This window comes from Anguilla anguilla, chromosome 8 (assembly GCF_013347855.1).
Source record: "Anguilla anguilla isolate fAngAng1 chromosome 8, fAngAng1.pri, whole genome shotgun sequence".
In the NCBI taxonomy this organism is placed as follows: domain Eukaryota; kingdom Metazoa; phylum Chordata; class Actinopteri; order Anguilliformes; family Anguillidae; genus Anguilla; species Anguilla anguilla.
Window position 1 is genome coordinate 35,866,782 of NC_049208.1, and position 24,332 is coordinate 35,891,113.

At 42.1% G+C, this 24,332-nt stretch overlaps 2 protein-coding genes across 3 annotated transcripts in view; one reads left to right on the plus strand and one right to left on the minus strand.

Moving 5' to 3' along the window:
• The first annotated feature begins 489 nt into the window (after positions 1–489).
• On the plus strand, positions 490–18,740 carry pip4p2 (phosphatidylinositol-4,5-bisphosphate 4-phosphatase 2). 2 transcript variants are annotated; one of them, XM_035431315.1, is made up of 8 exons: positions 490–758; positions 10,541–10,689; positions 11,816–11,922; positions 12,461–12,584; positions 12,814–12,885; positions 13,464–13,516; positions 17,071–17,161; positions 17,495–18,740. In XM_035431315.1, the coding sequence occupies exons 1-8, from the start codon at positions 653–655 to the stop codon at positions 17,636–17,638; spliced, it is 846 nt and encodes a 281-aa protein (XP_035287206.1). In that variant the 5' UTR covers positions 490–652; the 3' UTR covers positions 17,639–18,740. The 2 variants fall into 2 exon arrangements, with proteins under 2 accessions (XP_035287206.1, XP_035287207.1); XM_035431316.1 differs by lacking the exon at positions 12,814–12,885 and having other exon boundaries at positions 493–758.
• Positions 18,741–23,643: 4,903 nt separating this feature from the next.
• The window catches only part of necab1 (N-terminal EF-hand calcium binding protein 1), a 36,149-nt gene continuing 35,460 nt past the window's right edge, over positions 23,644–24,332 (minus strand). The window contains exon 13 of the mRNA XM_035431238.1: positions 23,644–24,168. Within this exon, the coding sequence (XP_035287129.1) occupies positions 24,140–24,168 (29 nt within the window). The 3' untranslated portion in view covers positions 23,644–24,139. The remainder of the gene's footprint in view (positions 24,169–24,332) is intronic.

Here is a 24,332-nt window from a genome sequence, read left to right on the forward strand (position 1 = left end):
TCTTCGACTGATGGTCTTCAACACTGTTGACAGGGGCCATCAATCATCTGATTGCAACAACTGACAAGGACAAGAATCTTGATCCCAGTGCATTCCAGAATGTGCATAGTAGCATATGCATTGTTTTGCTATGTTTCTCCCAGCATTTGGCAATAGGCTATTGTTAAAATACATGGGTCTATAGTAACAACACCAGAGGCTACCTTAAGATTGACAGTTACCATCCTGAACTGGCAACAAAAAAATCACAGAAAGCACTAAAAACAGAGGAAATGGCAAAATATATGGAAAGTCATAGAATCTGTGGCACCAGTGACTCCCATAACAAAAAATGGATATGATCCAGCAGCAAATGTTAAAACCAAGCCAGAAACAACCAAAATGCTTCCGTTTAATACCACCAAGTTCCGCTATGCCGAATGCTTAATGTTACTGTTGCGCTCAGTGTTTTCGTATTGCATTCCCTTGCTCTGCCCTCCCCGTTTACGTTTTTAGCCCCGCCTCCAGAAGGCTGCCCTCTCCGAAGCCGGAGGAGCATTTCTCACGAGTCACTGGTCTTTTCCCAAAGAACAGACCGAGGGAACCCGACGGAGCTGTTGTTGTTTTGCTGTCGCTGCCAACCGCTGCAAACGCCGGTGTTACCGCTGCAGACATGGCCTCCGATGGCATGGATGAACGATCCCCTCTGTTGTCAGCACCAAACTCTGGGAATGTCACACCCACGGCACCACCGTACCTGCAGGACACCAGTCCAAGAGGTAGGCTTATACGTAAGACGGCGATATGACAGACTGAGCGTGCTGATTCATTTTGGGCGTATCTTCTTGTGCAATGTTTTGTGTTGTGGTGCAAGTGAATTAATAGAACGGACAAGGGCATCTGCAACGGATCACTGGACCAGTGTAAATGAAAAAGGTGGAGCTTTGGACAGTAAAGGCAGTAAACGTAGGCCTTCGGTCTTGCACAGTACTGAACAATTCTACCAATGCAGCAATTTCGTTTTCACTACGGTCTCAAAATTTTTTTTATTAAATGGTTTTGAAAATCTGCTCAAATGAACAGCCGTTGCTTTTATTTATTTTTTTACCAGAAATAGTGTGCCATATGTGACCCGATGGATGTATAATGTATAGAGTCGAGATGTGTTGTGATAACCTAGCTTATAAAATTTTATAGGGTGGGGTGTCTTAGTATGGGTTGTAACAAGTACTTAATTACTAAAGTACACAGTAAATTGTAGCCTACTAATGTATAATAATGCTATTGTATAAATTTCGAAAATGTAAAACATTTGCACTATTATATAAATATATGGAGGTTTGAATTCCGTAGTTAGCTAGCTTAAAAGTATGATCTTTTACCATTTTAAGATAGCTAACATGAGAATATTTCATTAATAATTTATAGCTTAATGTATGCTGATGCCGTGAAATGTGTTAGAGACAAAAACATCAAATTCTGAAAGAATTGTACACCATTCAATTTTATTTGAATTGACTTTGTAATTGATGGGCCTGGACATCCCCTAGAATTTCAGTGGTGACTGTAATCTCAGCGCATATCTGTCGAAGCAAGCAAGCACTTTTCTGAAAGGGAAGAGCTTTGTTTTGTCCTCAGAAGTCTGAAATAAACTGTAGTAGGCTTGAACGTGTTGTTGTTTGTCAATTTATCAGTGCACCATTTGTATTTTAAAATGCAATACTTTCAAATGTGCGAATGTTTGTCGTTCGGTATCTGTCTAATCATGGCCAGACAAGTATGGGATGGGACAATGTGCTGTCTTTATTTAGCCAACAGGCGAGCTGTCTTTAAAGTATCTATAGGTGATAGTGTATATACAGTGAGATCCATAAATGTTTGGGACATTAGTATTGCTTGGTTTGACTCTGTACTCCACAATTTTAGATTTGTAATCAATTAATAATTCACATATGGTTATAGTACAGATTCTAAGCTCCCCCCCACCCCTCAAGACATAATAATAATATTTGGTACACATTAATGTCATGAAAATACTAGTCAAGTCATGTTTAGTATGTTGTTGCATTTCCTTGTCATGCAATGACTGCTTGAAGTCTATGACTCATAAACATTGACTGATGCTGAGTATCTTCTCTGGCGATGCTCTGCCAGGCCTGAGCTGCAGCAGTCTTCAGCTCCTGCTTGTTTCAGGGGCGAGTTGCCTTACATTTTCTCTTCAGCATATGACACGCATGTTCATTTGGATTCAGATCGGGTGACTGACTTGGGCAGTCAAGAATTTTCCAGTTTTTGGCTTTGAAAATCTCATGGGTTACTTTAGCTGTGTGTTTGGGATCATTGTCCTGCTGCATGTTGCAGCACCGTCTAATGAGTTTGGAGGCATTTGGTGGAACTTGAGCACATAAGATGCTTCTGTACACTTCAGAATTCATACTGCTGCTGCTATCAGCAGTTATCTCATCAATGAATACAAGCCAGTACCTGTGGCAACCATACATGCCAAAACCATAACACCGCCACCACCGTATTTCACAGATGGGGGGTGGGGGGAGGTGCTTTGGATCCAGGGCAGTCCCTTTTGGCTTCCACACTTAGCTCTTGCCCTCACTCTGATGTAAGTAAATCGTGGTGTCATCTGTCCACAAGGCCTTTTTCCAGAACTCCGCAGGCTCTTTTGGGTACTTCTTAGCAAACTGTAACCTGGCCATCCTGTTCTTGCAGTGAAGTAGTGTTCTGGATGTTGTAGTGTTGCCACTGTAGTTCTGTATGTGTGCTGACAATAAGTAGTCACTAACACATGCCTCCTGAAGAGTGTTTCTCATCTGTCAGACAGAACTAACCAGATAGCCTAAACAAATGAGCCCTATAGCGTCGACACCAATAGTGTCTGGGCTTTGTTACTAGTCAACTGTGATGAAGGGTCTGTGGTGGTTGTCCTGTTGTCTCCTCTTTTTATAAGGTGGCCTTATATCGGCATGCATGCCTTAGGTCGCTACTGCTGAAGGGCCTTCTAGATTCTCATCATCTAGCACCTATGTATACTATGGACCAATGATTGGTCATGGTATTTGTTTTGCACCAATAATTGGTTGTGTTATTATTTTTGCGTGTGCTAAAAGGTTTTGCATATGCTAAAGGTCCTATGTGGCTTGTATGTGTGTGTTTTGGAAAAGTGCATGAGGTTCAGGTGCAGTGATCACTGTGTGGCTGTGGGTGGCATAATGGTCACAGCAGAGCATACTGCAACAGGAGATTCCAAAAGTGTGTTTAAAGAAGGAACCCCCTCCCCCAATAAAAAGAAAATAGATATGGACAACCCCCTTCACATGAACATAAATATCCGACATGGCTACTGCATGAGAACTTGGAGACACTCCCAAGAGTCTTCAGCACAAGCAGCATGCCTTTGGCAGCCCTTTCTTTTGACAGATCCTACACATAAGATGGCCAGATTGAGTCTCTAAGTACAAGTAAAAAAGCAAAGGGAAAGTTACTGTGATGTACACCCTGCAGAAAATCCTACTTTACAATGCTGTGGGTTATCAATGTTATACCTCCAAAATATTATCATATTTTATTGGGTGGGGGTAGCTGGGTAGCTCATTCCATAAAAGCACCACTTGTGGCATAGGAGTGAGCACCGCCATCTCAGATCAAATCTGGCTCATGCCAGCAGAGACTGTGGTCGGCAGCCTAGCAGAGGCGGCACACAATTGGCTTTTGTGTCACCCAAAGGATATTTGGGAGGGATACAGTCATCAGGATAGTTGTGCTCATTGCTTGAGCGACCCCTGTTGGCCATCTGGGTGCCCATGGTTTCCTCTCTGCGCACAAGTATGATTTGGTCTCCTCTGCCCCAGCTCTGCATGTGCATGGCTTGTGGCTGCTTTGTGAAAAGAAGCAGCTGACTAACATGGCATGTTTTGGAGGAGAACCGCGAGGTGTCATACGCTGTGTTGGTGGGAATGTATTGTATCAATTCCTTACCACACAGGAGCATGCTCACTCAACCACAATCTGAGTTTATTTTCTGAGAGATCATCTCATTGAAGTGCTTTAATGAAAAAGAATGAGATGGGCAAGCCCTCAAGCCCTGGCACAGACAGTGGATGTTGAGCTCAAGGTCATCCACATGACCAGCAGGGTTTGAGCTAAACAACCCATCCTAGTTGGAAACAAATACAGGACCATTGTGTTCAATCGTGGAGACTCACATGTCATGCAGTTTGCTTTACGGCAATAGGGAAACTAGATTTATGGGGAAAGCAGATTTACTGACAAACTATGGCCTTTAGAAATGTTACTTTTGACAGATAGAAGTTATGTCTTTTGTGGGTAATCCATCAGTCATTTCACTGTTATATTTGTATCACAATTAAGTCTATATTGTAAGGGACATCTGTCGGTTTGTTTTGCTACCATTCAGAGAATCTGAGGCACTGTAGCAGTATGTATATTAAACATCATTTTGGAATAGTTTGTTGAGCCTTAGATTATTACTGGTTCTTTTCCTTTTGGAATATCTGATTACAAGTCTTAGATTCTTTGTGTATGAAGGGGATTAGCTGTGAGCAGTGACCATAGCACAAATCTGCTGAGTTGGGCTGCAGAGTTCTGTGAACTGGGAGTACAGTTCTAGGATGTGTGGCCACTGCGCTCTGGAGAGCGCCATGAAACTTTAAACCGCTCTGACAGGCCCGTGGATCAGGGCCACAGGAGGCCTAAGAATAAACTGGCCCAGCGCCCTTAATTTGTCCAGGGTTTGTCAGTGAGGAGCATCCAGTGGGACGCTGTAACTCAGCTAAACTCAGCGAAACTCGGCGCAGTAAACATGAGCAAAAGATTTACCGAGTTTCTTGGGTCATGTCTGACGCAGACATGGAACTAACAGCCACTATTCTGCATTTTGACCTGTTGAGATTACTGAGCCGTTATCTTAGACCTTATCCAGACCAGATAAGCACCATACAGAGAAATGTGTTGTGAAAATAGAGCTTTATTTCACAAACTGACTCAATCAGCAATATATGTATTTCAAGATCAGCTCTAGTTTGCCTATTACAATAGAGGTTTGCTTTCTGAAAAGGAATACTGACTGACCCAGTACTCATCCTCGGTGAATAGCTTGTTATCTGCAAATTCTTAGTTGTCTTACAGTAGTTCCCAGGTATATATAATTTCAGGTATATCCTCAGAATGAAAAAAAATCTAATTAGTAAAGGTAATAACTAAAATGGCTGTGGGCGTGACGGACGCTATTAGGGCTTTTCAGCTTCTCATTTGTGGCTGGAGCAGTGAGTTTGAAAACAGACGGATGCCACAGTTTGGGGGAAATGGTTCCTGTAATGATCTGGCATTCTTTGTCCTTTCAAGCAAATCCATCCTCTCCATCATCTAAGGAAGCCACAGTCTTTATGGGTCTCAGTGGGATCCTATCACTGTATTATTGAGTCAAAGTAGTTTTTACCTTCAGTGATACACTCAAATCAGCAGATAATAGATTTAGAGAAGATGCAATCAGGAGGATGACTAGAAAGAGTCCTTTTTTTCCATTTTTCTCCCCAATTTAGTCGTTATACCAATTCCCCATGTGTATCACGGTCCTGGTTGATGCGCTATACTTCTGTTGGTCTGGGGAGGGTGTAGACTACCACATGCCTCCTTTGATACATGTGGAGTCGCCAGCCGCTTCTTTTCACCTGACAGCGAGGAGATTCACTGGGAGAGTGTAACGCGTGCGGAGGTTAACGCTATCTCCCCCAGATCCCCTCCCTGCTGAACAGGCACCCCGACCAACCAGTAGAAGTCGCTAATGCAACGATCAGGACTCATACCCTCACTGGCTTCCCACCCGCGAACAATGCTAACGAGTGCTTTTACCTCTACACTACCCAGACGGCCCAGAAAAAGTCCTTTTAACGCTGAGACACTACATATTTTTGTGTGTGTGTGTTTTGTTGTTGCCACTAGTAACTGTGTGCCATTTAAAGTGCTTGTGTGCTTCCTCGTGTGTGGTGCCTGTATGGTTTGTTAGTAACTTATAGCCTACTTTCACTTTGAACTTTTTCCTACAAAGGCAACATGTGAATTTCCAGATCCTAAAAAAATCTGAAATCAGGTTAGGTTAGGTTTTAGTGTGGGAAAATAAGAAATTAATTTATATGGCAGTTGAATGGCCATACATAAGAGATGCAGAGGTACCTATGTCTTTTTCTCATTGTTCAGCTCACCCAAGCATACACACTGTATATGGCTGTTCAACTGGGATGTGAGAAATGAGCAGGGCAGTGCTGCACAATTATGGCTGTGTGCAGTGTTCTGTGCAAGAATGTCTGTTCTGTCTGAATTTCTGCCCATTTCCCAAAAACCTCTGCTCAATGAGGAGCTGGTTATATAGAAATCTTGCACAACTCTTTCAAGAAAACATTCTGAAGGGAAAGTCAATTTGTTACCGTTAATTAACTGCATTAATTGACCCAAAATATGGATGTACGTGATGTCTGGACCTGTGATGAAAGCCACTGTTTAAAGCAACATGGCTTCCACAACCTAATGAGCTCATTGTAATTTTAGCACCGACAACGGCTATAAACACTGAACAACCATACATTCTCACAAACATTTGATAGGATTTCTGAAGCATATACAGCATGTAGTATTATCTATGTAAAAATAGTGTTATGAGTGCCTCAGTTTCAGTGTTTCAGAATTGATTTGAGTCTTTTTAACATTTTTTCTGTACTTTTTTGTACAATACTGGACATTATGTTTTTGGGGAGCTCCAGAAATATCAGTCCTCTTGTCAGATTAAAAATAATAATTGCATGATGTGTAACGAGTAGAGACCGTTGATTGATATGCAGTCTTTTCCTCATTTCTGTGATGTTTTGCAGAAGCATTTTACATTGTCCTTGGCTTGACCTTTGCGAAAGGAAACCAAAGTGGTCGTCATGAGTTGTAGCAAGAAACGGAACCGCGATGTTTCAAGAACGTCGGAAGCACGTGAATTGCGTCACAATTTGGCAGAGTCACATGGTTGGCAGGTTCAGCGTCTTGAATTAAGGCTCACAATAGTAGTAGACTGTTGCAGTAAAAAAAAGCCGTCTGTATTTTAACACTGCCATCACTGTTGCTGCTTCTACAGCCAAAATGTCTTGCCTTTCGGTTTCCCCGGTTACTGATTCAGAAACAATCGGCTCTCTGTGTCACAGATTTCTCTGTGTTAATGCTGAGGTCTGCACGCGCGCATAGACACTTTCTGAACCCAAACAATAAGCTGGTGATTTGAATGTTTAAACCTGCAGAAATATTGGTGGGGATTTACAGTCAGAGTTTTAGGATTCCGAGGGGCTGTACGCAAGCAAAGAAGCACAGTCAATGTTCTGTATGGACTGCAGCTTTTGCAATGGCAAAGAGCGAGCCTTTCCCCCGTAGCCCAGCTCCCCATGTTATCTTCTTAACCACTGTCACTCTCCAAGGGCGAATAGAGTGGGCCACAAAGACATCGTTGTTTTGACTCGAGAACCCTGAGCAATGGCCAGTGAAATTAAGACCCCTGTATCCATTTACTTCAGCAGCTGTGATGGCTTAATGCAGTTGCAGAAGAAGAACATACACCCATCCATAGGACTGCACAGGTGCAGGGCATTACATTTGAAAATCATCCCAGAAAGGAATGCAACCCAGCATACTGCTGCTTTGAAAAGTGTATTCAACTCAGGCCTACATTTTGACAACAATTGTCTTCAGCTTCCCAATTAACTAATTAGCCCTTGAAGTGTTTTCTTGTCTGTTTTTTTTCTATTACTAAATGCCACTCTCACAATCATCATTTAAAGCAAGTGAAAATACCTCCTCACAGTAGTATTTGGCAAAAATTATCATTCAAGCTTTCATCAACAACTAGAAATTAATATTCAATCAATATACCCTTTTCCCTTCACATACCCCAGTTATTATGCAAAATTAATTTGAGAAAATCGTTACATCTGAGCTGGAAGAAGGGAATCATTGCGAATCATTTTCAATTGTGAATATTTATATCCCAGAATGCACCTGATTGTGGGTGCTGAAAAGCAAATAAATAAGACAGTGAAGAATGAAAGAAAATCCAGTATTAATAATCAGTGTTATTGTCAGCGTCATCAATGAAATGCTGCCTCTGTCTGTGCTTACCCAGCAAGCCAGTCTCTCACTCGGTAGGCTGAACACCAAATCCCAGGAGACCCTCTAATGGCAGAACAGCGGTATCAAGTGAAGCCGCCTCCAGACTGTAGGTCTGTTGTTTCCGAAGGCCTCTCCTCTTTCAGTCACCTCTGTGCAATGTTGAGGAAACCAGAGCACGCCAGCATTTCGGTGGTACATCAGGAGAGACCGATACCCGATTGGCGTGGCGGGTATGAAGCAAATGTAAATGTCAGCCTGTGCAGCCTGAGGTGTAACACCCTTCCTGTTAACTGCATTATAAATGGGCCTTTTGTGCCTACTTACGAAGTATATGTATACTTCAACTGATTAAGTAGCCTATTTGTACAAGTATTAATCAGTTGAAGTCACGTATACTTAACAATATTGCATGCAAACGCTCCGTAATTTTAAATAAATCCAGCAATTCATTTTTTTGAGTGTGTAAAATCTGTGGCACGCCCAGATTTGATTTTATCTGGACAGGACATTTTGCATAGTTCACATGTAGATATTATCCATTTATACACCAGATTTATGTGATCAATGCAGGATACTGGCCTTGCACATGGTTACAAAATGGCAAATGAACCTCTCATGTAGCAGCTTAATTTTGGCAGCTGCTGCAAGTTACAATTTTTAATATTTTGCAGGTAGTTAATTTCTCAAGAATAGTGGATAACACAGTAGCATTGAAAGTGGGCCATAGTTTCACTTCATAGTGTTTTAGTGTGACATGCTGTGGCACAATGGGACATACTGTAAGCCTTTGGCCTCTTCCTTCCTGGAAAGCCACTGACGATGCACTGTATCACAACAGATTACAGCTCCATCTGTCACCACTAGGTTGAAAAGGCTTACCTGCCATCACGGTCACTCACCCATTGTGACCCATGTTATTACTGTTTTGTACCTACTGTAAGCTCCTGGGGCTGGCTCCAGTGCTCAAATGCAAGAGTGATCAAGACCCTGATTCAATCTAACCACAAAGACCATTGTGCTTAACTTTGCATTCCTCATCTGGAGATAAAAAAAATATACACATGTATCACCTGAACAAAGGAATGGTATTATATAGGAGACTGAATCTCATTTGAGTTCATGTGATTGCCAGCTATGGCTAAGTAGACATTGTATTCATGTCTATTCTCACTGGCCTGGTTTCAGTCTAAAGTCCAACCAACCTTCAGTTGTTGAGCTTTATATTTAATATCATTCATGGCATTCAGTAGCCATGTATTGTGTAAGTGTATACAAATGACAAGAAGTGATTGCTTCTAATGATATTGCAAAACTGAACTGAATAAGCACAAAACCGTCCAGACCCATGGCGCAGCTGTACTAACTATATAGCTAGCTAGCTATGGCATGTCCTCACCTTTGTAACATTATTTGTTGTCCTCCGTGTGTCCATACATCTGTATCAGTGGTTGTAACTGTGTGTCCTTAGCTCCTACTCGTGCGTGCAGGATAGCATCTGTACACGCTAACTAGGTTAACTAAAGTAGGTGAAACGCTAACATGTTAGGGTTAGCAAAAGTAACGTTCAGCGATAAAGCTGTGCTTAAACATCTCGTGCCATACCACCTGCGCATGCGTCCTACTAAACGAAGCACCACCTACGCATGTGTCCTACAAAACGTCCCTCTCAGGTCGCCCATGAGTGAGTGAGTGACTACAATTTGCCACGCATAGCCCACGGCGACAGTCCTGCCTGTGCGCCGTGGGGAAAAAGATCAAATCAAATTGTATTAAGTGAACAAAAGCACATCTACAATTGAACCCAGCATATATCGTTGAATGTTTGAATAGCCTACAAATGCAGTTGTGCATGATGGGGGATGAGGTCCAGCATTGGGTACTGAGTCTGCGTGTGATGTTGCTCAGCAGCTTGTAAGGTCACGCTACTGTCACCGTTTTTCTCATCAGCATTAAAATATTTCCCTTTCTTAGTCACTTAATCACTGCTGACTTCTATTTACTGTAGACATCATTCTTAAGAGAAAGAAGGAAGTGGCAACGTGGGGGGTAGAGGTTGTGCACTTTTCAAATGCTGCGGTTGCAGTTTTTGGAGAGAGAGAGAGAAATGATACCATGATTGGACAGTTGTCCAAAGGCATAAAAGTATATTATGAAAGCATAAGAGCCGTAATCATCTGTGGCGCCACAGTACGTGTTTCTGAATGAGTTTTGCTTTAACTGCAAATCAGTATAAGTCAATTATAGTCTTGTAAATTGCAGGGAGTCCAATTTGCTTACCCTTCCCTACAGCCCCCTTTTTATGCTTGTTACTGCATATTTTTATTTACATCTTTACAGGTCTCTCGGTTGCTTCTAATGTGCTGCGCTGTGATTGGTGCTTTTCTCTGCGCAGCTGAGCTACCTCCTCCGTACACGGCCATCGCCAGTCCGGACGCCGGGGGAGTGCCGGTGATAAACTGCCGCGTGTGCCAGTCTCTCATCAACTTGGACGGCAAGCTCCACCAGCATGTGGTCAAATGCACCGTCTGCAACGAGGCCACGGTGAGGCCGCCGCCTCCTCATCTCCCCAGCGCACTGGGCTATGCCCATGTCTTCAGAGTGGAAAGCCACCATTTTGGCCTTCATTTGGTATCTTTTTTTTTCTTGACAGAAGTCACTTGACAGCTGGTGTTCCTGAGGGGAAATTGAGTCTTTTCTGCACATTAACGCGCATTTCCCAGCATTTTAGAGTAATAAATATATAGTTTTCATGGTAGTTTCTGGTTAGCTTTGAAAATAAAAATGAATAGTGACTTGTATACAAATGGCCTGAGGTTGCTCTTAACTGTCAAGCTGTTCACTGAGCTTTGCTGCTATACAGGCTCCTGCAAGGCTCTCCTTTCTGTCTCAGTTCATTATCTTCACTATTTTTAGCAGTTCTTTCTGTCAGTGACCCATCAAACCTCTCCCTATCACTGACCTCACAGTGCTGTCCAAAGGCTTGTCACATTCGAGTCCGTTTTAACCAGCTGGAGCAGTTCATTTTGCAGAGGGCTGTCTGTGGTGCTGTCAGCTTGGTGGCACGATTCAGCTGTTGAGCACACCCCCATCCGGTGTCACGAGAACCGTCTTATATGCACAAAAAGCAAGCATGACCCATGTCGGCCATCAGTGTTTTTGTGACTTGTGGTCTCTATGAGGCTCTTGCCCATTGACTGGTGGGGGTATAACGAGCAGGGCAGTAAGCAGTGTAAGGGGTAGACAGCACTGTCTATGTCAGTGTGGACCTGGATGAGCTGTGGACCTGGATGAGCTATGGCCCATCAAACACTGGGAAATAATGCAGTGTGGTCCTTCTTCAGTAAGGGAGACTATGTAAATCCATTACCCTAAAACGCTAGGCCTGCCAAGGTATGGTTATGAAGGGGTGTTCTGCTAGTCAGAGGTCCTCTTAGCAGCTTTTGATGCTCCAAGAATCTGCCAAGCCATAGATCTCCCGAGCGCTGAAGTGCCCATAATGCTAATCCTGAGTCAGGGCACACCGCAGTATTTCAAACCAGCCCACGAATATAAGTGTAGGGTGCTGTCCGTTTATGATCAGACTAGGCACACCTGCATTAAGGAGGCAAAATAAATCCTAGCTGACAAGCCTGCTATCTTAATGGCGTACCGTTCCCTTCTCTCTCAGCCTATCAAAAACCCGCCGGCCGGTAAGAAGTATGTGCGCTGTCCGTGCAACTGCCTTTTAATCTGCAAAGACACGTCTCGGAGGATAGGATGCCCAAGGCCCAACTGGTAAGTGTAAAATACTGGGGTGATGGCATCTGCCCTTTTAGATGTCAAGACTGCATGTCCAATGATATGGCAGTTGTGGTGGGATCATAAGACGTGTCTGCTTGAGCATGTTACGGCATGTATAGTACCCAGTATGGGGGATTTTGTGCTCTGGAGTGAAAGAGTGAAGATAAAAGGATGTGGCATCTGTGTTTTGACTATACAGAAAAAGGGATGAGTGGTTTCTTTTCATATTTTCTGAACAATTTCTAATCACATTATTCTGCAAATACTAACTGACAGGGGAAAAGCTCAATGAGGCTGTTGACATAATGCATAGTGACACCGAATCTGTTGTTTATTTTGGGGATACAAAAGTTAGCTTTGGCAGACTACATTCTATAAAATCATTGAGTGATGAATTGAGAGAATTTTATCAAAGCATTTCAATGTCCTCCAGCTGCAATGCCCAACAATGTTTTTTTTTTTTGTGCTATGTTTTTCTAAATTAACTGGCACCCATTGTGACATCATCATGCCATCATGTCTCCTCCCACAGCAGACGCATCATCAACCTGAGCCCAGTGATGGTCATTCCTGAGGAACAGCCCAGTCAGCCGGCCCTGCCCGTCCAGCCCGAGGGTATGCGTGTGGTGTGTGGGCACTGCGGCAACACATTCCTCGTATGTACCCATTACAGCGCCCATCTCCACACAGCCATGCACTGCACGCCACGTAAAATATGTACAGTAGGCTTGCTGAGTCTTTTTTTAGTCACTTGCGTGTACATGTAAGTGGGTGTAATGGTAGCTTTTTTTTTTACATGTATGTCTATGTCATGCAGAATAGTTGTGTTGGCAGTAGACGTAGCTTTCATGTTTACCGTCTGCCCGTTATGCCTCTGGCATCTAGGGCGGCGAAGACGCCTTGCCACCCCAGCCTGTGTCTGGCCTTCCTCTTGATGGAGTCTCAGCTGTATTCAAGGTCCACAAGCTCGGCATCTTGTCCCTGAGCCTTGCACTTTTAGTGACTGATAGAATTAACACCAGCATAACACTACCTCAGAAACTGAAATTAACTTTACTTGAATACTAAACTCAATGCAGAATGAGTGTTGAAGCTGCAACTCCGTAACTCCTTTCAAATCATTATAATGCCCCCTCCCCAAATAATACAGGCCTTTTCCACTGGATTATAGTAGAACAGAGAGATATGTAACTCTAAAGAGTAAATTTGTTTTCCTTGTTTAACACTGAAGGAAAGCCTCTCCATCACCACTGCCCTCCCAAAACAAGTGTGATTCATTCAAGATTTTCTTCCTTCCAGGGACTTAGCAGAGCCCGTGGTGCAAAGCAGGGTTTATGGAGCCCCAGGACTCTGTGATCACTAAGCTTTGCTCTAGATTTTTGGGTTCCCTCTCCTGAAACCCTTTCATTCAGAGAGGGAACGCATTGACCTGTCTTCAGTGCGTCCCATCAAAAGAGCAGGCGTGTGTTGTTACTGTATTTCAGTCTGAACGTCAGTGAACTGAAAGTAAAATGTCCCTCTGTTTGTGTTCACAGTGGATGGAACTGCGGTTTAACACACTGGCCAAGTGCCCACACTGCAAAAAAATGTAAGTTTGTGTCGCTGCTGTAAGTTCTGAGAGGTGCACTTACACCAGACTTGCTTCACAGAAGATTCTGGATGCTTCAGAGGTTTTGTTGGCCACCCCATTAATGATGCATAGATTTTGTGTCATCGTCTGATTGGTAAACCTCTCTAGGCCATGGTGGTTAACAGGAGCGTGTGACAGGCATTATGACCAGAGCCAAGCTGTAGTTTTAAATAGATAATCCTGGTGCTGGGAAAAAAAACAAACAATTGGGCAGCCAGTGTGGTCAGAGCAGTGAGGAGGATTCGTAAGAAAGCTTCAGTGACGCAAGTACTGGGACCTTCCCCTGATATGTGGACAGCCAGGGCACAGCCAGGGAAACAGACACTGCCCCACTGCAGGAGACCGGGAATAAATCACTCTCTGATGTAACAGAGACTCTGCGCATGCAGCAAAAGCTATGGAAGTCAAACTGCTACAGGACTTGTTTTCCTTTTCAGTTCTGTTCAGAACCAGACAGACCTGTTCTGTAGTTGGAGCTTCTAATGCTGTTTTTTTTTTTTTTAAAGAAGCTGTTGGTTCAGTTTTTTTTTTCATCTAACCCATATTCTCTTGCTTTGTGGACTATAACAGTGATTTTCCTAATGTGCGTAACTGTTTTTAAGTTCTGACTGCATGGCTCAGACTCAGCCTTCCTAGTGAAAAGGAGAAGTATGCCATTGGGGCAAATGGGGAATAGCTCCAGTAACTGCAATGAGTGAGATTAGGTTGTCTTAAACCAGCTGATTTGCTACAAGCTCAAAAGCACGTTTCCCAATCCGGTCACATGAGAAACGCGTGGGTAGTAACTGTGAGGCCTAATGAGATGTCACCGGGAGCCGGGCAGGTCATGTGATCCATGCTAGGCACTGTAAGACCGCTATGTGTTTGATGCTATCAAATTATCTTCATTGCCTGACTAATTGTCCAATGAACTATGGCTTTTTAATAAGGGCTCTTACACAAAGCCATTGTCATCTTGCCGCATTAATTCAAAGCATGCTTGAAAGCTAGCCTGTCTGTGAACTCCTGGTGATATTTGTAGGGGATAGGAGTAGTTGGGAAAAGTTGGGTTTTGCTTCTTTTCTTTTTTTTCTAACTCATTTTTAACCCCTGATTTTTCTTTTTTGTAGACAGCAGCTCTCCGGACTAATGCTAGGAGTTATCCCATGGGAAATTTAACTTATTTTCATAGTTATTTCCATTTTGGAACAATCTGGTATGATGCATACATATTATAAATATCACAGTTATTTCTTTTACTACTTTGTAAAGATTAACAGTTAATTATCAGGACACTGCAGGAAACTGTTTCTAAATCCACTGACAAAATTGGCAATACTGCTATTGGGACACAGGAAAAATGAGAAGGTAAAAGCAGTTTGGCACCATTGAAAACTACCTTATTAGCAAGTACAGTTTTCTGTATAGCATTTTCACAAGCATTAAGCATGATCATGGACAAAAAACACTTAGTTTCTCAAAAAATCTTTTTACCAGTTTATTCTCCATTTTAGAACTATGGACACTGTAGTGTTCTCCTCTGAGGAGTATGCAGTCAGCCATCACTTCTTTCCCTCCCTCCCTGCACAACACTATGTACAATAATGCCCCACGGAAGTTTCCAGGCTACTCAGTAATCACACAGCTTAGATTTCATCAGCACTGCAGGACCTATCACTGTAATGAACATTGAACACACCATCGAAGCCATGGTCCACTTTAACCATTTTAAATGTTTGTTCCTCATTTGAAAAAAAATATTATTGAAATCGAGTTTGATATGGGAAGACCAGTTTTTAGTAGTAATACTCTACTGCAACTTCCAAATTGTTTCCGCAGTATGTACACCATTTATCCTAAGTGGCTTATGACTGAGCAAGTTTTCTGGCTCTCAGCCATTGTGCTTCATGCCTGGCTGGGTCATAGCCACAAAAAGCACAAAAAATCTAAATGGGTATAATAAAATCAATGTCTAATTGGATGTGAATATTGGCTTGCTGCCAAATGCTGTCCTGTTATCTCCATTCTCTATTTTTACAGTTCTGTATCAGTAATCCTTTAAAACAGTCAAAGTTTTAAATCATGGAATAGTTTTCTTTGCTAGTCTCCCATGAATACTTTCCCCTTTCGAGATGATATTCAAAGTAACTGATACTCATTAATATTCAGATGTGTGTTCATTATTGGAACAGAGAAATCTAAAGCTATTAAAAACCCACTTTCTATGAAGCCCACACATGTAATACATTATAAATGCCCTCAGGCATTATTCATAATAAACATTTTGGATAATGAGCTACACAGCAATTATAAGGCAATATAATCTTTGTTATGATATCAGATTATAAACCACTATGAGTGATTGGCCTTTGATTGCTTGAAGTGATGAAATGCCTGTGGCACAGACAGATATTACTCTTAACGACTATAAAGTACTGTAAATTGTAATTATCTGCTTTACGTAAAGAAAAACCTTTTTTACTTTAATCTATGCGAGAAAAACGCACAACTTGGGACTGCATTGTTAGTTCTGCGGCTCTGGAGGATAATACACAGGCTTCTCTTACGCATCCGTTGGCAGTATCTTCTGCGTGGAATGAGCTCGGATGGCACGGTCAGGGACTCTTTCCCAGCAGACGGCCATGTGTTGAGTAGTGTCAGGCATGGCCTGACCGTGTGTTGAGTAGTGGTGGGTGTGGCCTGACCGTGTGTTGAGTAGTGCTGGGTGTGGCCTGACCGTGTGTTGAGTAGTGTCAGTTGTGGCCTGGATGTGTGTTGAGTAGTGTCGGGCATGGCCTGACCGTGTGTTGAGTAGTGGTGGGCGTGGCCTGACCGTGTGTTGAGTAGTGCTGGGCGTGGCTTGACCGTGTGTTGAGTAGTGCTGGGCGTGGCCTGGCTGTGTGTTGAGTAATGTCGATTGTGACCTGACCGTGTGTTGAGTAGTGTCGAGCGTGGCCTGACCGTGTGTTGAGTAGTGTCGAGCGTGGCCTGACGAGTGTGTTGAGTAGTGTTGGGCGTGGCCCTGACTGTGTGTTGAGTAGTGTCGGGCGTGGCCCTGACTGTGTGTTGAGTAGTGTCCATTCTGGCCTGACCGTGTATTGAGTAGTGTCAGTTCTGGCCTGACCGTGTGTTGAGTAGTGTCCGTTCTGGCCTGACTGTGTGTTGAGTAGTGTCAGTTCTGGCCTGACCGTGTGTTGAGTAGTGTCGGGCGTGGCCCTGACTGTGTGTTGAGTAGTGTCAGTTCTGGCCTGACTTTGTGTTGAGTAGTGTCGGTTGTGGCCCTGACTGTGTGTTGAGTAGTGTCAGTTCTGGCCGGACTGTGTGTTGAGTAGTGTCGGTTGTGGCCTGACCGTGTGTTGAGTAGTGTCGGTTCTGGCCTGACCGTGTGTTGAGTAGTGTCGGTTGTGGCCTGGCCGTGTGTTGAGTAGTGTCGAGCGTGGCCTGACCGTGTGTTGAGTAGTGTCGGTTGTGGCCTGACCGTGTGTTGAGTAGTGTCGGTTGTGGCCTGACCTCGCTGCCGCCCTTTTCCCCAGATCCTCCGTGGGCAGCGCTCTCCCGCGAAGGCGCTGCTGCGCATACATCACCGTGGGAATGATCTGCATCTTCATCGGGGTCGGGCTGACTGTGAGTACACGCCCCCCGGCAGTCCTGCAAGTCACACATCACCCCCACGTGCTGAACGGCCATCTTTATTATTATTAGACTATTAGTAGTAGTAGTAGTAGTATCATTATTATTAATATTATTATTTTTGTTGTTGTTGTTGTTGTTGCTAATAGTAGCAGTAGTATTGTGGGAGGGTACATGCTTGGTTTTTTAAAGTTTTGAGAATATTGTCGCTTTGTGTTCTTGTTATAACTTTCAAGACACAGTTCTGTATGAGTATTTCATTGTTATAGCAACTACGCATAACTTCAAAGGCACCCTTTTGATTGGCGCTCTGTTGCTTCCCTCCAGGTGGGGACCCAGGACTTCGCTAGCCGCTATCATGCCACGTACGTGTCCTGGGCTTTGGCGTACCTGCTGGGCCTGATATGCCTGGTGCGGGCGTGCTACTGGGGAGCCATTAAAGTGAGCTATCCAGAGAACAGCTTTGCGTAGGCCTGTGCCCGCTGAATAAAGAGCCCGTCTACTGTTTGTTTCGTTTGGACGCAGCCAGTTCCCGGCCAGCCATCCCTTGTCCTCGAGAACCCAGATCTAGTCCAGGTAATGTGGAGTTCACCCCTCAAATCCTGCAATCGGCCACCTGTGTTATCGCAAATGATTCATTTTATTTATTTTATTCTTTCGAATGTCTGATTGGACCTACAAGGAAAAGTTACACGTATTTTAATGAAGTTGCTTGGTCTTAATAAATGTGATGTATCTGAACACCTTATTGGATATTTGGGCTATTCAGGACCAATGTTGGCCACCACTGGTTGGGCACTGTACATGTTTAATTACCGAACTTGCTACCAACTAGACCAAATGAGGTTACCTTTTAAGAAATACTGCCCATTGCACTACATTTTTATGCAATTATTCTGTTGTGTTGCTGCTAGATTATCCAGCCATTGACAGCTGGGATGCCGTATTTCATGTGTCAGAATCCTGCCTGTACACAACGTCTATTTATGTTTTTTTTTTTTTCATATACTGAACAAATTTACATTTGAAATAAATCGTTGTTAAATCCGTCTGTGCCATTATCAACAAAGTTGCCGTGTAAGTATGTGTTGACAAAATGCCTTTCAAAAAAAATTTGGCTGTTCTGGTGTTTTGAAGTTACGCTTGCATTCAGTTTGAGCAATAAACATTTTGTTTGTCACTTTCCTTATGCACTGTATATTTTCTCTTAAATGGCCTTCTCATTAGCCGATTGAAAGCGAAATGTAACGACAGACTCATGCATGCTTTCCGTTTTCACTGCGCTCTTTTGTCCAGTCAGCCTCAGCAGGCCAAGCATTCAGCTTCACACTCTGTTGTGGCTTGTGTGTAAATCCTTCCTGCTTACAGCCTGTTGCCTGGATTGGCTAACTTTGATAGCATTACCATAGTTGAGCATTCTGTTGAGAAAATGGGCACAGCTAATCTCGTTCTGAATGTGAGGAAACAGAAACCCTTTGTACAGAATGAATTCAGCGAGCTGAAATGGTAGCTTGAGTTCGAATACGGCTTGGATCTTTTTAAGGATAATTTATCAATAAAACCGTAAAACATTTATTGCAATCTTGTATGCTTTTTCATTGTTATTATTCTCTGAAAAACGTCAGTTGTGTACTTTCTGTGTATTATTTGAATAAATATGCTTTCTGTACATGCACATGCAGTGCAGAATCTGTGGTGAATCACCTGAGTATATCTAACTTATCACTATATCTAACAATAGGGATGAGATGTAATAGATATTATCCCTATTGGACTCATAAACTGATAAATTAACTGATTGACATGACACTGAACATTTTGCTATGGTTGAAACTATATCATTGGAAGTGTTTTGTTGGGCTAATTAATGTAAGGTGTTTTTCCACACATACACTGGGTTTAATTTCATATCAGAGCTATAAAATATGCCTTTTAACTGAGAACACTTTAAAATGTTACACTGCAACCACAATATTCAGGCAGAAGCCTTTCATTTTAAAAAACTAAGCGAAAAATATGATGGAAATTTTGTAGAGCTGTGAATCTCCAGAGGAAGTCACAAAACTGTGCTAGTTTTTATTGGGATTTCTAGCTGTGCCTCTTGAGCTGGGCCACACACAGCCATACCAAGAATGCTGCAGCTGAAGCACATGCACTCCAACCCCCTCATCCATGAGCCAGTGATTATATTCAATACAGGTCATGCAGAGCAGAGCCACTACCATAGAGCTCAGATCTGGATCATAACTGGTGGCTTGTGGTCACCAGCTGCATTTTTGGGAGGACCTAATGTAGACAGGGAGGACCTAATGTAGACAGCTTTTTCAGTTTGTAGTTTTGTTCATAACCTTTTAGAACTTTTAATTCTCATTATTTAAAAGACAAAGACACTTTGTGCGAAAGAATAATTTCAAAAGTATGTCCAAATGAACAAAGCATTTTTCCCATTTTGCTCTTGAGTTTTCGAGTGAGTGGCTACATCTTATTTTCAAAAAATTTTAAGACCACATCTTAAATGGGTGGATATACATTTGCTTATTTTAATAATTATATTTATGTAACTAGGAACAGTGTGGGAATTAAAACACCAGGAAAAAATAAAGCATGGTGCAATACAAACTTTTGTCCTTTTGGTGGCACTGTTGATCTAATACTGAATTATATAGAAAATCCAGATGGGATGTTAGCCACCAAGATGAACATCTGTAATACCTTGCCTGTGACCAGGGGCGTCGTAGTGGGGGGAAAAGTGGGAGTGACTACCCAGGGCCCGAATGGGGGGAGGGCCCTCGAAAAGCCTGGAATGATGCATGAGAAACATGGATCAAGAGAGGAAGGGGGCCCACAGAGACTGCTTATGTATAGGGCCCAGCATTTTGTGCTACACCCCTGCCTGTGACTATGTATTCTACTGATTCTGGGCACACTGTCAACATCACCTGATAACATATTTTTGGCACTAAGACTGTCATACAGATTCAGTGAACCACCTTTAAGAACATGTGCTGCTTTGAGGATAATTGTTGGTGCTTTGATGGTTCAGACTAGGCATTAACCAAGCCTAGACCAACACAAAGTTCTAGTCTGCAGCCAAGAAATGACAACAGAGTGGTGTGGCTTCAGGCCAACCTCAGCAAGGTTGCCAATCAACAATGATACAAAGCCAGCTTTCAGAGTGTAAGTAAATAGCAATTCATATGTAGCACCAGTTCAAATGAACATACCCAGCTACAGCTATCAAGTTAAATGATTTAGCATTCTGAAATCATTTTGAAGACTGAAATGTAAATGCTTATTTTGCTACTCTGGACCTACAGTAACCAATTTCACATCCAAAAATCCAAAAATGAATGTGTTGTATCCTCAGACACGAATCAGAATTAAAACCATCTTGCAACAGATGTATGTTGCAGTATTGGTGTACCAAAAGTAAAGATTCCGTGGGGGTGGAAAAAAACAACAACTACAGAATCCTTCATAAATTATATCTTTAACAGATTTCAATAGAGTTTCCAGCTACTTGTATATATTCTATTCTTGTGTACTGATGACCATTTCAACAAGCACAAATATGTAACTGGAGGACCATGTCTTATTGTTTTAAAATGGGAAACAGCAGATTGCCTCTCATTGATCTCCTGCTGAGGGACAGACAGGATCCCCCAATTCTCTTTCCCCAGCACCTCAGGCATCTGCAAATCCTTTTCCAAAATGCTATCAGCGACCATCGCCTTGCACCTTTTGGTACTTGAGCGTCTGAGTCGCATTGCGCCTTAACGGCAATAATGTTCACACACTGGCCTGCTCCTCACTTATTGGAGATGGATGGAGCCGCCATCTTGTATCTCTCCCCCTGTTCATTCATTAAAGTGGCTCTTGGGTTATGTATTACAGGCACTTCCCCTTTCTCAATTACTGCTGCTTCGGCTTCGTCCCTCACAGATTATTCTTTCTCCATTAAGGCTGCCTCCTCTTCATCTATAACCGTTGCTTCCACTGTGTCCATTACAGCCACTTTCAATTTGTCCATTGTAAGTGCTTGTTCTTTATCCATTATAGCTGCCTCCTTTTCATCTTCAGCTACACCCTGCTCATAGTTCACTGCGGCCGTTTGTTCCTTTGTAGTCGTCTCTTCAGCAGCCAGTTTCTTCAGTCTCTAGGTTTCTCAGAACTCCCTCTTTTCAAATTTGTATGCTGATTTGGTCTTTTGGGAATCCACAGATCAGACCTCTCTCCATTTCTTCCACTGTCGACATCTCTGGCTGGTACTGTTGCCTCTTCATCAGTGACAGCAGCTGCCATTGGTTCTTCTGCGCAAATACTGTAGTTCTCCATTCCTTAATAGCTGCACATGTGAAGCAGTTCTCGCCAGGTTCAGTACAGTGCTATCAGGCCTCCTGTTGTGCTGCAGATTGTCAGTGTTCTCCAACATATACATTAATATTGTCATTTTAGAAATATAATTACAATTTTATCATTTAATATCCACTTTTAGACAAAACAACTTACATAAGTGTCTTTTACGTGGTACGAAAACACCACTACAGCAAGAAATATAAATTTGCCTAGTTATAAATTGACTGGTTTTGAGTTGCCTAACTTTCTTATCAATCTGGAGCATTAGTCCACGCACATGTTTGTTAAGGTAATCTTATCCACTTCTGAAAACATGAAGCGTTTCCTCAGGTAACTGTATTGTATAAGTTTGTTAAAGATGACTATATTTACAATTTCCCCATCTTTTTCTAGGAATTTTCTATGGTGTAATAAAGATGGCCACTGTTTGAAAAAGATAATGTCACATAGGTCTCATCAGTTCAGCAACAGTATGCAACAGTTAGACAGCTGTGTTCACTACTGTCCTATAGCTAAGCACACGTCAGCTGTGTCTATTCAGGCTGACCAGATCATAAGAAAGCTGAATGAAAAAAAATTATGAATTATACATCTAATGTGTCTATTGTGCTAGCTGTTGCTGTTTTCACTCCCTATTTTTATAGCACCAACATGACCCATGCCACAACGTGCGTTGGACCTGAAGTGCACGAAACATAAACTTATAGATAAATCAGAAAAACATATGCAAACTGAAAAAAAATCTAAGTTACAAGAAAACCTCATTGGAACACGCCATACTTCTGTAAGGCACCTCCTGGACTCCCTTTATGCTTCTGTGGCAGTATAGTTAGCTAACATGGCAAATATGCCGCTAGGCTAGTATGCCTAGGACATGGTGTTCACTGGCATTCTATATAAAGTAAGCTTATTATTTTTAAGATACCAAATTTAATTATAATTTACCATTCACATGAGCAAAACATCAAATTGTAAGGTAGTTTTTCTTGTTGAAGGTAAAGACCAAATCCAAAAACAATGGATATTAGATTTGAGGCCATTAGATGGCAGTAATGTGTAAATATCTTTTCCTCTCCCTCAACTGCCATGTCTCCACTGTCACAATTAATGAACAATTTTCTTAATCATCTCCCACGACAACCATCAAATGAGGATTTTGCTGATTTATGAAGTCCTCACAACTAAAAGAGTTCTGTGTTTGTCCAAGTTAATGTTTGAAACAAAATTAATTTCCAGCAGAACCAGCTCAAGGGATAAATAAAATTCTTATGAAGATTACCAGGAGCGTGATGCACAAATTAAGGCACAGCATCAACATCTAAACCAAACTGGGGAGGTGGGAACACCACAGATTACATGAACACAGGTTAAAGTACAGGAGGAGTTCTGAAACTGTGTTTACCTTACAGACAAAGAACATACAGTGTGGAGCTTAGCAGAGACTGCTAAAAAATACATGACTGAAACATAGGGTGGTTAAATGGTAAGCTACTGGCATATTCCATAGTGATATTATGCAATACAATGCAATGAATGTGTATCATTTAAAGAAGAGTATTTATAATGTGATGAAATTTACAATGCATATATCCGATGTGTTGACAATATGTTGTAAGTACATGCCCATTTGTTTGGGTCAACAGTTATTACCTGGAGGAATACAATATAAAGTACAGTATTATATCTGATCATTCCTAATCACAATGGATCTTGTGAATGTCTGTGCTAATGTACTTGTATAGTAGAATAGGTTCAGAGAAGGCAATACACAAAAAAACATATTATTATTGTTATTGGATTATTTTCACAGGATATTGTTATAACAGTTAATATTATGTCTGTCTATGGCCATCCTCACCTTGAATAGAACTACCTGGGAATGGCCTGATGTCTCAGGTTCCCTCCAGCAGAACTCCACACATCAAAGCGCTCCTTTTCCGTTATCTCATCACAACCGAGAAACACACTTCTGACTGACAGCTTATTGCAATGGTGTTCAGATAATTAGTGCACCTATTCATGACCATTTCAACCTTATTGGCTCATTATACTCATTTCCATTGAGCCCATGTTTAAGGAGGTCAAAACCATCAAGTATTCAGTCACTCAAAATGAAGAAGTTGACAATAAAATATTTTTTTATTTATGATAAAATTCATCTACAAACTTAAAAGACTGAAGACTATGACTATACTAACTGTACACAGTAACTTGTATGGTTTGCTACAAAGTACAAATCCATGTTATGGTGGGCAGATGATATTTAGGTAGTTTATCTCAAAAGCACCGCCACAAATGGTTTCAACAAGTACTGTTACATATACATCCAACACAATGTGTACTATATCAGACCATATGATGAGAATTTCAGATCTTCAACTGATAACAAAAGGTCATTCCTCAAAACACCCCTGCTTGAGCAGAGCCTTTATCTGAATGTAACATCTAGTGGTACAAGTGATCTCAAGGAAACAAAAGATGAGACATGTCTGATGTGTCCACCATGTTTCACAGTAAACATCAGGTGCAGTTCCAAGAGCCTAATCGTTTCTGACAGAAAACTACAACTATGACTACAGGCCCCTGACTAACTCTGGCATCCCAAAGCACCCACATCTAGTTATTGTTCAGCACCCACCATGAAGCTGCAAAAAAAGAAACCTGTGTTAAAATCACATGGTAACATTTCACTTAGGGGGGAGGGTTTTGTGAATATGCACACATTTTCTTATTAAGTGCCTCACAGTACTGCATGAAACCGTTTATAATGCTCTTAACACCACTCAGTGTCATTAAAGGTAGTTCAAGA

Excerpts from the sequence above, each read along its gene's own strand:
- pip4p2 (XM_035431315.1), top strand. The coding sequence starts at position 653 with ATGGCCTCCGATGGCATGGATGAACGATCCCCTCTGTTGTCAGCACCA. Across the intron at positions 12,886-13,463 it reads GAGTCTCAGCTGTATTCAAG|TGGATGGAACTGCGGTTTAA; the intron begins GTCCACAAGCTC and ends TTGTGTTCACAG. Across the intron at positions 13,517-17,070 it reads TGCCCACACTGCAAAAAAAT|ATCCTCCGTGGGCAGCGCTC; the intron begins GTAAGTTTGTGT and ends CCTTTTCCCCAG.